Raw genomic sequence first — 13,648 nt, 5'->3', positions numbered from 1 at the left:
GTTTTGATAAACCATAGTTATCTTGAATATCTAGCTGTTTTTTTGCTTTGCACGAAATTCGTTTTGAAATTGTATTCATCATATTAAATGAATATGTAATATTGTAAATGGCAATTAACTCATATTGCAAATATTAAATGATTTTAACATTTGACGCGGTAAAATAAATCGTCCGATTAGCTACATGTATTTTATGCGACTCATGTCAAGTTCAAAATATGTAAGGCAAAAATCCACAAATTATATCCTGCTTTTATACTTGTTCACATAGAAAATGCTATTGGCATTGGAAGCTTATATCGAAGCTGAACTGCAATTATTACTTCCGATACGAAGTTACTTTTTCTCAATCGATCGATATAGTATTAGTTACAGTAAGGCTTAAGACGTACCCGGAATTAAGACCACCCCGCTATTAAGATCGTTTTTTTTAAATCAATGGTTTCTTGATCCAGAATTAAGACCACCTGCTTATCCACCATTAAGACCATCATATTCAGTTCCATTTTTATTCCTTATTTGACCTCAGTATTGAGAACATATTAAAGTCAACAACTTCCAAGATCTTACAGTGGTTGTTATTATCTGCCGCTTTAATGGTCTTACGCATGGATCTTGATTTCACAAGGTGTCAAGAACGACACATTACTATTGGGTTATTATATGGAATAGGGTGAGAAAGAAAACTTGAGAGTGGTTTACTGATGCATTTTGTTGAAAATGAAGCTTTGTTTTATAGGTGAACTATGTACATTAAATAATAATTAATATTAAAATCAGACCTAAAGAAATGTTTTTCCTCTCATCAGATTGAATATAATAAATTGAACTTTATATTGTATTTGCTATTGTATTTGATACATTTGGTTTGTTCATAAAAATGACAATATACCATGGTCACAAAGTATGTAAGTAATGATAAGAATATCAACAACTGAGACCAACTCGCAATTAAGACCACTTTTGTTCCGATGGTGTTCTTAAATGAAGGTTTTTTTAATGAATCAATGCAGTTATTCAGTAAATAAAAATGTTCATTTGTATAAGATAATTGAAGTTAAAAATAACAACTTATCTGTCTCAAAGAACAATTTAAGTAACTCATTGATTTTGTCTTATATATTGTAGATATCATTTGCAATTCATCTGCAAAAGCAACATAAATTTGTTACTGCAGTCTGTATTAAATTTATATATTTCATTTCTTTGTGTGTATCCTTTGTATAATAAATGAGAAACTTGTAAACTTCGAATGAAAACATACATGAGATTAATAGATGCATTTACGGTTATTTTTATAAAAATACGGGCTTTATGTGCTTCTTAAATTATGTATTTATGAAGCTAGTTATGCTACTGTCACAAACAATTTCTTCTCTTTATATCAGATTTTCAATCTATGAAAGCAAGTTAGTCTTCGATGGACATGTTTTCCGTTAGTATGACAAATATTTTAAACACAATAAAAGTATTTCATTTCATTTTGATAATATTATTATTAAAATATTTCTTTACATTCTTCATAGATTTCTAAAGAGATCAAGTTTGAAAATTTATAGGATGTGTATAATGTTTTAAATGTAAATCGTATTTTACTTTAGAATATAACTTATATTATATGCGCTGGTTACATTGATATTCACAGGATTAAACAAGTATAATATAGTTTATCGTAAGATACAAGTCATATAATATTAACTCACTTTATCTAACCAAAAAGAACAAATTCATAGAATGATTATGTACGTACCATGCATGTTGTTACATAGTACCTAATATCTAATAATACCTTCAAGGACAGTATTTATGAATACAAACCTTAAGTATGCTTCCTATCGTTTGATTAATGTGTTTATCAAGAATATTTATTAAAGAAAGCAATGTACATATGCATTAGATCATCTCTTGTTACATAGTAACAAACTCCATAAGAAGGAAGGGGTATTTAAATTTCCTTCTCATTATTGTTAAGTAGACATTTCCTTGTTAACCCTTGTGTATCGGACTGTCAGTTACATTTCTCAGGGAGAAAGAATCAATTTTAATGTGTCATTTTATACTATCCATTTCTTTATTATTCTTGTTTATGAATCAAATTTAAAGCACAGATATATTGAAATAACCATACCATTGTTACACGTTATTTAAAAATATGTTTGTTGTGAAGCTTGTTGTATTACAACGAATGTTTTCAAAAATATGTATTTAATAGTTCGATGTTATACCTCTACCTGAATTTCGGATAATCCTCTTGTGCTACAATTTTGACAATGTGTCAAAATATGTTGTTACGAGCACTGTTATTTTTGACTGGAGCTAAACGTAAGTTTTATTTATAATAATGGAATTGTTCAGAATAAAAACAAACAGCAAGACAAAACTCAATCTAATGGACGTTTGACAAAGGTTACTATATATTTTACATTTAAAGCAGCATGGCTCTAGATTTATGCTACTTGTCCCCCGCCTTTCGAAGAAAAAGGGGGATATAGAAATAGACTCCGTCCTACTGTCCGTCCGTCTTTCCGTCCGTCCGTCACACTGTCGTGTCCGGTCCATAACTTTGTCATTTATCAAAGGAATTTGAAATAATTTGGCACAAATGTTTGTTATTATAATAAGACAAGGTGTTATGCGCAACAACCAGACTCCTACCTCCAGGGTCAAGGTCGCACTTGCTCATTCAAGGTCAACATTGTCTATTTTAGGGTATATGTCGTGTTCGGTCCATTACTTTCTTAATTCTGAAGGGATTTTGTAAATACTTGCCACAATTGTTCACGATAATAAGACAGTGTGTCATGCGCAAAACCGGTCACCTACTTCCAAGGTCAAGGTCACACTTGGAGGTCAAAGATTAACATGGCCTGTTAAAGGGTATATTTTGTGTCTGGTCAATAACTGTTTTATAGATCAAAGGGTTTTGAAAATACTTGGCACAAATAGTCACTATAATAAATCCATGTGTCATGTGCAACACATGAATCCCTAACTCCAAGGTCAAGGTCACACTTAGAGGTCAAAAATTAACATAGTCTGTTAAAGGGTATATTTTGTGTCCGATCTCTACCTTTTTATAGAGCAAAGGATTTTGAAAATACTTGGCACAAAAAGTCACTACTACAGGTCGACGTGTCATGCGCAACACCTACATTCCTACTTCTAAGGTCAAGGTCTCACTTAGAGGTCAAAATTTAACATAGTCTGTTATAGGGTAGATAGATTCTTAAATTCCGAGTTTCATTTTTATTTCTTTAATATTTTTATTGTTGCATTTGCATATCTAGCATTGATAATAATTTTGGACAGAAAGTCCTGAGATCCATACCTCAATCTTTTGAAATAGCACAATTTTATGCTTCATATGAAACTTCCCTGAGGCGGGGGACATTGGTAGCACTGCTACAAATTCTTGTTATATTAATTATTATGATATTAATTTGAAAAATGTATTTAAGATTTTGTCCAGTGAATTAAGAAAGTAATTTTCACATTGCAATCGCCACTAGGAACCCACGATGTAAATTATCAGAAGGAGGTCAAAATACGCAAAAAAGTCCTGACTGCGTTAGTCATGCTGAAATATTATTATACATACCGAAAAATTAGTCACTGACCTCACATATTGTTTACTTTAGTTGATTTGTTTTTTTTAATTTTCTTTAATTTTCTTGAAACTTTAGTACTTTTCTTTTTTCAAGTTTGATTTTTTTTTAATATTTTGGCTCCACTTGAGCTTTAAAATGTACTTTTAGTATAGTTATGTGTACGGCCCGTCCCATCTTTGCACTTAAGACTTCTTCCGTTTTTTATTTTTTTGTGGTTGTTGTTGTTGTTGTTGGATATCCTTCTTGGCTCATTTCCGGCCTGCACTATTTGAACGTCTCTTTTCTTTCTTGATCTCCTTTTGACTATCTGTTATGTCTAGGAATCATGTGTGACTTCGAGGTTTATTGGTTCATGAATATGCGAATAATCTTTGAAAATCCCTTTACAGATATAGTTTTAGATAGCCCAAATATTTCACCAGATAACAATGACGTATTGGTAGACAGCAGCTTGGAGCTGGAGTGTAATACTCTCGGAAATGCAACAGTGACGCAATGGGGAACTTTAAATCATCTGGACACATTTGCACACCTGTATTTCTCACGAGAAGGAGAATGTTCAACAGACGGATTCCTTGCTGATAATCGTTATTTTGAAACAAGTTGTTTTAGTAATGGTACTTTCAAAGTTAATATAAAGCGTATTAATATAAGTAACCATGGTCAAGAATGGTATTGTTCTCAAGGGTATGGGAATAGCAATATTGCTTACATTACTGTTCGAGGTAAGGATTAATTTAATGTATTTTCCTTTGTATATAGTAAAGGCAACGATCTGAAAACCAACTTTAGTCATATATCAAAACCTTAAAACTTTATTGTTGACTATGACATTGATTGTTGTCAATTGTACAAGAACAATCACAATTAGGGAAAGTTACGTCATATTAATATAGTATGCCGTTTTAGAAGACAACACACAAAAGTTTTTAAGTTTTTTCCGTCTAAATTTATATCAAAACTATGGTTATTTAACTTTTAAAATTACTTTATAAATCAACTATCGCACATTGAACAAAGTGAAACTAATTACTACATCAGCACAACAACCTTTGATTTACCACCCATTGTCTTGGCATGTTTCAACCGCTTGAGCACGAACAAAATATTTATCTGTCATTAAAGAAGATTTATGTTTTGTATGCTTGTTTTAGAACAATTGACAATTTTAATGAGTAACTTTATATTTCAGCATCTTTATCAGATCAATAACCAAAGAATAAGTTCACAAAAAAGATTTCCCTTTGTGTTTGTGTTACCGATAAATAAATGTGTACTACTATGTATTCAGCAATCATTCTGTATATAATTATGATATTCGTAATACAAACAGATTATTGTTTTAATTAATCATGAACAGTTATTTAAGGTATAATGAAAGTGTACATTATAGTGATTACTGTGCAAACAGACTACTACTATAGCATTTATTTTGACGTATGAAATACATAGCGTATGTTCACATAATGTATGTTTCATAAGATACGCTTCATATACCACTTTTTCAGCTCCAGCAAAGAGTGTTAATATTGCATTTCACTATAATAACAAAATGTATATAGAGGAAAATGAAATGCAAACTATCAGTTGTAATTCCTCGTCATGCTTTCCAAAACCGATAGTCAAATGGTACCTTCGAAATTCAACTGTTACAGAAGAGATAACAAACCTTTCGAGACAATCCTATATTTCACAGAAAGACGGGTTGACATCAGCTGAAAGTATAATTCATCTTCTTCTTAATAGGACACACGACAGTTGGTATCTATATTGTGAAGTATGGACAGGATTGGCATATTTCGACATTGCAAGCAAAGAAATTTTACTAAATGTGACATGTACGTAATTAAACAAACATTACAAACATTTGATTATACTGATCTTTTTTGCATAAAGAACTATCATTTTCTTAATATTTTTAATAATACTTTCATGATTATTTTATTAGTATCATCATTATAATTCATTAGTATTACAATTATTTTATAATTATTATTTTATAAGGATATAAAGATGACATAATATGATATGATTTGAAATATTGAGCATTTATTTATCGATATCACTAAAGATCAACCTGATGGCCCTCCAATTATAGTTGGCTATGAACAGGACAAGATATATCAGATTGTTGAGTCAGAATCGGTAAAACTGAATTGCACCGTTACTGGAGGTAAACCATTTGCAACCTTAAAAATGGCTTGTTTCAACACTAGTACAACACAAAACACTGTCACGACAGAGACAACGGTAACTATACAAATTGCATGTAAGGCAATACGCAATCACAGTAATTGCACATGTCAGTCTGATCATATCGTTGGTGGTACTCAGAAAACATACATCAGTTTTGATGTCCTGTGTAAGTGTTACATAATATACTATATTTCTCTTTTTTGCATTTTTTCACATCAATAGTATACTAATATTTAAACCATTTATAGCTTAATGAAACTTTAAAAGAAAATCTTTGTTTTTTCGTATGTATAAAAATTATTTCAGTAAATCATATTACACATCAGAAATAATATGTTGACATTGTTTTGATGAGTATGCAGTAATATTGTTTGAGCAATATATACTAGTATACATATAAGTTGCTAACTTTGAGTAGGTCTTTAGGTATATGTACGAAATAATTTCAGGCAAATTTAAGGAAGGGGTAAATCAGACTAATGTAAATGTGTGCCGTTCATTTCAGTTCCTCCAAGTAATATTAACTTCGCCATACTAGGAAAGAAATCAGAATCAGAACAGTTAGTTGTCAAGAAAAATGAAGAAGTGACTTTAGAGTGCATTGCCGAGTCTAATCCTTATCCAGAAATAGTAATCAGAAATGAAATGAACGAAAATATTGCTTGGAAGATAAACAATATTTCTGTTCAACATACTATTGATAACGTATCTTGCTCTGATGCGGGAGAGTATTCGTGTTCTGCTCGAAACATATTTATTTTTGGACAAGGAGTTAAATCAAGACTTATTCTCATTGTCAAATGTAAGTTCTGACGCTACTTTATGTTTATTGAATTATACGATTCATTTATTTAATTTTTTTGTAATGATTTACGCGCTCGACTGTTTTAACTAATTCTCCATCCCCAGCTTGCCTTCCATTAGAATTTGATATGTCTTTATGAAAGAAACAAAATTGCTATTGATAACTTTAGAGAGACCTTGTTTTATTCACATTGGTTTATACAGATTTTCTTTTTCAGTTCGATTGTGTATGAAGCTATAAGATTATAGCCACACTTTCAAATGCGTTCCTGTAACCAATAAGTACTGAGCAATGAGTGAAAAGTTTTTTGCTCAAGGAAACAAAGCCTTGCCCCTGACGTGGTTTGAACCCATGCGGCTAGCAGTCATTAGATTGCTTAGATCAAGATGCGTTTACCACTCGGCCATGTCGCCACTTCATATTATTCATACTAAAGTGGCAAGTGTAAATAATCAGTGAACAAGTAAAATTAAAACAACTTAAAATTTAGCCAAAATTGTATTCAGTTTTATTTTAACTATAACAATGAAAAAATTATCAACAATACGCATTAGCAGCAAATAAAACCTATGATTTATCGTTCTAAATGCATAAGAGAATGGGACAGTCTATTTAAAATTGAGGTAGTGTATTATGTTGTAAACATTTTTTTTTCATTATCTTTTATATTTTGTCATCCTTATAATAGTTATATTTCAATATATTTCTAATTCAACTAAAGTTGACAGCTAAATGAATGAGTACAGTGTTTCTTTTAGCTGAAACTGTGTACTGAATTATTATTTATAAAAACATTATGAGGGATAATGGTTATTTTCGGCACCTTGTGATCTTATGACTCTCATGTTTACAGGTCCACCTAGGCCATCAGCTGACAACTTAAAAGAAGGAAAGTTAGCTGTTGTCCTTCATTCTGATGTTACGTTGCAATTCCTAGCTCAAAACTATTTTGACGAGGAAAATAACACTATATTCACATGGTATAACCAGAACTCGTCGCTACAGAATGGCGGTAGGAAATACATTATTTCTTCGCTTGGATTACAATCCACCTTAATAGTTAGAAACGTGACGCAGACAGACTATGGGCAATACCATGTTGAGGTCAGGAATTCAGCTGGTTTTTACATTCACTACTATGAATTGCAAACAAAGGGTAAATACTTATGTATTTAGACACTTTTTATGATAATCTACCATACTATATATATCTTTTATAGATTTAACTTTTTACCAAAATAAATTTGTTGAGTTAAATGTTGTTAGATAGGTTTATCACGTAAGCTTGAACCATTTCAATGTTTTTGTAGAAAATATATCTATATTTAAATATATTATTGTGACTTATAATTTTCGTAATATGAATCAGGTTGAAAATGAACAATGTTTCTACTATTTTCAGTATCGTGAATTGAGAAACAATTTAAAACTGGTCAAAAATTAATACATCTGAATCTCTTGACTCCACCACGTTCATTAAAACTTTGAATGATTTCTCTAAATTCATTTACTCAACATGAGAAGAAGAAACGCATAATGAACCATATTCTACATTAATTCTAGTATAGAGCTTTTCAAGTCTGTATACCTTTATATTGATTCTACGAAACGATTTATATAATGTCTGACTGCTACTGATATGCTGCTTATATTCACTTTTGTCCTTATCTTTATTTGTTTAATGTCTTTTTTGTGTTTTTTTTCTTTAGTTGTTTTCTGTAGTTTTATTTTTATTTAATTTTTGTCAAAACTTACTAAAATTTTGCCATTACCATTAACATTTTTCCTTTTTAATCTTGCATTTACAAATATGTTCACTTTTTGGTAACTTGTTAATTACAACCACCACAGTTATTGTTAGATAATGGCTTCTATAAGCTTCTGCTCCCGGCGAAAATCTATAATAATTATTGTTATGTTGTCATTCACACATGTACAAATATTCTAAATAAAATACATGTATGTTTAAACCAATTCTAGCATACGTTAGATAGTATGATATTTATATTTTATGACATGAAAATATTGTAAACAAAAAAATATATTGTTTAAATTCAAATATAAAGATTCACAAAAAAGCTAAGCAACCGACGACAGCTTCTACCTTGATTTGGACATTGATTGGTGTCTCAGCTGGTTCATTTGTTTCTACAGATGTATTGACATTGCCTCTTATGTACTCTCTGTGTGCTATATTATGAACTGTTAAATTGCATTGTGCTAAAGGCATTGTATTTAAATGATTTATGCAATGAATCAAATTAGAAAAATTTGTTAAATTAAAAACACGGTAACATGTTTCTTTCCAAAAAAGCGAAGCAACCGACGACAGCTTCTACCTTGATTTGGACATTGATTGGTGTCTCAGCTGGTTCATTTGTTTCTACAGATGTATTGACATTGCTTCTTATGTACTCTCTGTGTGCTATATTATGAACTGTTAAATTGTATTGTGCTAAAGGCATTGTATTTAAATGCTTTATGCAATGAATCAAATTAGAAATATTTGTTAAATTAAAAAGACAGTAACATGTTTCTTTCCAAAAAAGCGAAGCAACCGACGACAGATTCTACCTTGATTTGGACATTGATTAGTGTCTCAGCTGGTACATTTGTTTCTACAATTATCGCAGGTGTAGTGGCATTTTTGTGTTGCAGATTTATCAGGTACTGTCTATATTTAATATTTTCAAAGGGGGATAAACAGCTTTATGTCAGTGTATTTTATTACCCTCACTTTTTTGCAATGTAATTTCCCATATGCCACTCTGCAAAAGCAGGTGTACCACGTGAATATTCTTGATAGGATCAGCTTTCACATATCATAACAGTATAAATTAGTTTGACGTGTTTTTATTCGAATTGAAATCACGAAACACAGCTTTTTGTATATTTATAAATGGTAGATATCATCATTTGCTTCATAAAACGTGCAAGGTAAAGACAGTTGAGTTATTGTTACTCTAGGTTCAATTTTATTACAGTTAGATTCAGATGAAATTTAAAATGGTTACACACGAGTTTGCGAGTATTAGTATATAAATAACACATGGGTTTGTGGGTAACAGTAAAAATACCATCCCGAGAAAAATACTTTTACTCGAGTTGTAGCCGAGGGTAACTGTATTTTTACGAGGGATGATATTTTTACTGTTACTCACAAACCCATGTGTTATTATCCTCCGCCCAAAGGCGGCGGGAGATATAGAAATAGTCTTCGTCCGTCCGTCCTTCCGTTCGTCCGTCCTTCAGTCCCACATTTTTGTCCGGAGCGTATCTCGAAAAGTATTTGAGGTATCAATTTGAAACTTCATAGGTGGATAGATCTCATTAAGGAGGAGTGCAGCACACAAGAATGATAACATACCCTGCATTTATTTGTCAGTTATTGCCCTTTGTTATTTTCAGCCATCAGTTTTCACATAGGTTTCAAATCTGTTATCACTTCAGCCATCAGTTTTCATTACTAAAAGACCTTTTAAAATTGTATTCTGCTTTGCTACATATACATTCTTCCAATGAGCTGAGCAAACACGTTCGGCGGGGGATGGCCATGTTAACATGGCTCTTGTTTATTTTATTACCCCATACTGTAATGATCTGAAATTTTCAACTTAACTGTAACAAAAGTAAACCAAAAGTAACAATAACTCAACTGTCCTTACCTTTAAAGTTTTAGGTTTACTGTAGGCCTATTTGAGAAGTTTATATATTTTATTCTTTAAGCAAGTGATGATATCTACCAGTCATAAACATACAATAAGCTGTGTTTTATTTAGAAAAAAAAACACTAACCCATTTTTACGGCTATGATCTGTGAACTCTTAGCATTCTGTATCCAGAATATTCTCCGCATGGTTTTTGACAAAATGTATTTACAAAATAACGTTGATGTCCTTTGTCTGTCCACCATATATGTAATGTTTCACTGATAAAAATTGTTAAATAATCCTTTGTTCCATGTATGCTCCACTTTGACACATGATAATTTACATTGCAATTACTTCGTTAAAACGGATGTTTACGTTTTGACTATTCAACAAGAGATATCTTATACGCGAAAAACACTCTAGGGTGCAAACAAATAAATTTAACGGGTGTCATAGTTACTCCGGTGATAAAAATGGCGGCCATTTCATTTCATTTTATGAAGAAAATAGACCACGTGACCAGATTTTATACGTAACAGTACACAATTCTTAGTCAAGTGGTACACTTGCATTAACAGTTAGAATAACTTCCAGAGGCCTATGGGAAATAACATTACGAAAAAAGTGAGGGGTAATAATAAAAATTAACGCCTCGGGTAGCAGTATTTTCCTCGAGATGATATTTTTGCTGTTACCCACAAGCCCATGAGCTGTTTATCTAGTATTACTGTTTATCATGTATCAACAGATCTTTTATGTTATTCGTTGTTCATGTTAACAAGTTGTTGTTGTATAGGTGTTTTCCACTTGTAAAAAGAATCTGAATAATAGAAAATATTATACTATGTAGTAGTGTAGTCAGTGCGTAAATCTAAGACAAATTTATTTCAGAAGAAGACAACATCTGAAACAGTCATCAAAACAAACAGTTGGTAAGGATATAATTAAATTATGAAGTTATTATCAACATTATCAAAAAACCAAGACTTTTTACGCTAATTAAAATACAGAAAACCAAAGTCCCTAATGAATGCCAAAAACAACAAAACTGATAATTTTTTAGGTCCTGTAAAGGATTTTTTTTTCAAACCGGATAGCATATATTAAACAAGTATTGAAATAAAATTACTTGAGGTGTCTTTTAGACATGGCTGTGATTTTCTTATATTGTCGTAAATATTTAATATAAAACATTGTTTATACAAGCAATTAAAATTTGTTTCTAAAACATTGTCGGCAATCTATTGACATACTGTGATACAATTTTGTGGGATGCCTTATTGTCTACGTGTAATAAGTATCACGTGTATTTTTAATGACTTCATTTAGAAGATATCCATGAAAACCAGCCCACGTTTAATCCTGATGAAATTGATACCGTTCACGAGTATGAAGAACTTGATGATGAACATCGTATTGATGATAGAACATACATGGAAATGCATACAATAAAAGCGGGCGATGATGCACACAGAGACTATCTTACTCCGACTCTTTAGTGTTTTACAGTGAGAGAGAGACCTTTTGTGAACAAATCCATGTAATATGTCCTTGATAAAATGTCATGACAAGTTCACCAATTTTCCGTAGAAAATGTGCGTTATTGTAATCATAGAACAGTATCGAGTCAATTTAGCCATTACATATGATCTCACTGCACTATATATCAGTTTTCTTGTTGTTGAATGACTTGAATTGATACAATAAATTCATTTTACAGTGAAAATACGCAAAATGAAAATACGCATTTTATTTCATCAAAGAATATGTCTCAATATTTCATTTAAAAGTATATAATAAATGGCTTTATTACACTCCTGTGTCGCGGTTTATGTGATAAATAAATATTCTATTTGTTGAGTTTTTTACGTATTTCAGACAAGATGATTTATAAGCATATCAATTTGATTTTGATATGTCAGTAATGTATAGACCCTTTCATTTAAGCGATAACAGACAGTGAAGAGTTACTTCCCTTACTGGATGTGACATAAATGGGGGATAAAACTATGCATGCGGCATAGAAAGTTAGCTTATTGAAAAGTTAAATGCGTAAATATTGATTGTTCAATTATGATTATAACCTTTTAAAAATTTACGCATGCATACCAAGATAATAGAAAAAAAATACAAAAGCAAAGATTGAGATTAATTCTCGCTACCACGGATTTATAAATCCGTGTCGCTACGGAGTGAAACAGCGAAATTTCAAAGTGAATATATTTATTAGATCTAGATTTTCTCAAATGCCAGGATAAAAAGCTAGTAACTGAATCAAATTTTAATATTTAATAAACACACATACACACTGAAATTGCCTATTATAAATTTAAATGGCCATTTTCTAGTTTTCTGTGTTATTTTCTGTCATTTAGAAAATTCTGGCGTATTTGTGACAAACCTGAAATAATATTGCCAATGTCTTTTAATGATTGTTTTTTCAAGCTTTAATAGAACAATAACAGAATGCATTATGTCAATACTTACTGATTCCTTTTCATTATGCCGAATAAAAAATATTTCAAAAAACCAGTGAAGGATATAATTTTATAAATATTCCGGAAAGAAAGAAAACCATATGGCATTGACTTTTATAATTTTAGATTTGCAAAGACGATAAGATAATTTTGATATTTAAAGTCTATTCTTTAAATACCTTTTCCCAGTAACTTAATGATTTCATAGATAAATAGATGTGTATATATAAGCGCCACTGGGCTGTAACATATTAATTTACAGGGTACATATGTTGTATACATACAAGCGGCACTTGGCTGTGATATCATAAATCACCAGGGTGCATTTTTAGAGTTATAACATAACATCAGATTACGTCACTTTTGTTAGTTGTCAAAATATTTATGGTCCGAATTTTGTTATGGATCATCCTAGGGACTTTATTGGTCATGCCTTACTGATTTGATACTCGATCCAGAGTCCTTCCAACTGGCACAGTTTAAAATACGTAAAATTATAATTCAGTTAATAACGAATTTCTGTGAACGTGTTTCACAACTTGTTTTTGTTGCCTTTTTGTGATTTTTTAAATATTTGATAAGCAGAGTATGAATTAAAAAGTATCAAGTTGAAATTATTACTTTACCCATGGAGTTAAATATATGTTTATATATCTGTGCTTTACCAGCTTAAATATATTGGTGTGATGTACGATTTTTTGAGAGTGCATTTTTTGCCGACACAAATAGTATACAGTCATGTAAATGTACATTCAAAACAATTTTTACTTTTTATGCCTTTACATTTTATTTTTGAAATTACATGGATTTATATTGTTTTCTTTTCTTTGTCTTAGTAATGCTTAAATCAAAATGATTTTTAATAAACCAGTATCTTTCAATTAATTATTACGCAGCCGTTTTTCGAAACTA

At 30.9% G+C, this 13,648-nt stretch overlaps 1 protein-coding gene across 1 annotated transcript; it reads left to right on the top strand.

The window, feature by feature from the left end:
• The first annotated feature begins 4,934 nt into the window (after positions 1-4,934).
• On the top strand, positions 4,935-11,899 carry LOC132719275 (vascular endothelial growth factor receptor 1-like). The gene is made up of 7 exons (XM_060703032.1): positions 4,935-5,446; positions 5,680-5,970; positions 6,310-6,606; positions 7,463-7,765; positions 9,159-9,276; positions 11,151-11,191; positions 11,589-11,899. Exons 1-7 carry the CDS (start codon positions 5,161-5,163, stop codon positions 11,756-11,758), a joined length of 1,506 nt encoding a protein of 501 aa, XP_060559015.1. The 5' UTR covers positions 4,935-5,160; the 3' UTR covers positions 11,759-11,899.
• Positions 11,900-13,648: the final 1,749 nt, after the last annotated feature.

This window comes from Ruditapes philippinarum, unplaced genomic scaffold, assembly GCF_026571515.1.
Source record: "Ruditapes philippinarum isolate M1 unplaced genomic scaffold, ASM2657151v2 ctg5790_1_1_1_1, whole genome shotgun sequence".
In the NCBI taxonomy this organism is placed as follows: domain Eukaryota; kingdom Metazoa; phylum Mollusca; class Bivalvia; order Venerida; family Veneridae; genus Ruditapes; species Ruditapes philippinarum.
This window is presented reverse-complemented; position numbering and strand designations above follow the sequence as displayed.

What these genes read in the sequence shown, in the direction of transcription:
- LOC132719275 (XM_060703032.1), top strand. Translation starts at nt 5,161, where the DNA reads ATGTATATAGAGGAAAATGAAATGCAAACTATCAGTTGTAATTCCTCG. An exon ending in ACTTATTCTCATTGTCAAAT is followed by an intron (nt 6,607 to 7,462) that starts GTAAGTTCTGAC and finishes TCATGTTTACAG; the next exon opens with GTCCACCTAGGCCATCAGCT. An exon ending in GTCATCAAAACAAACAGTTG is followed by an intron (nt 11,192 to 11,588) that starts GTAAGGATATAA and finishes GACTTCATTTAG; the next exon opens with AAGATATCCATGAAAACCAG.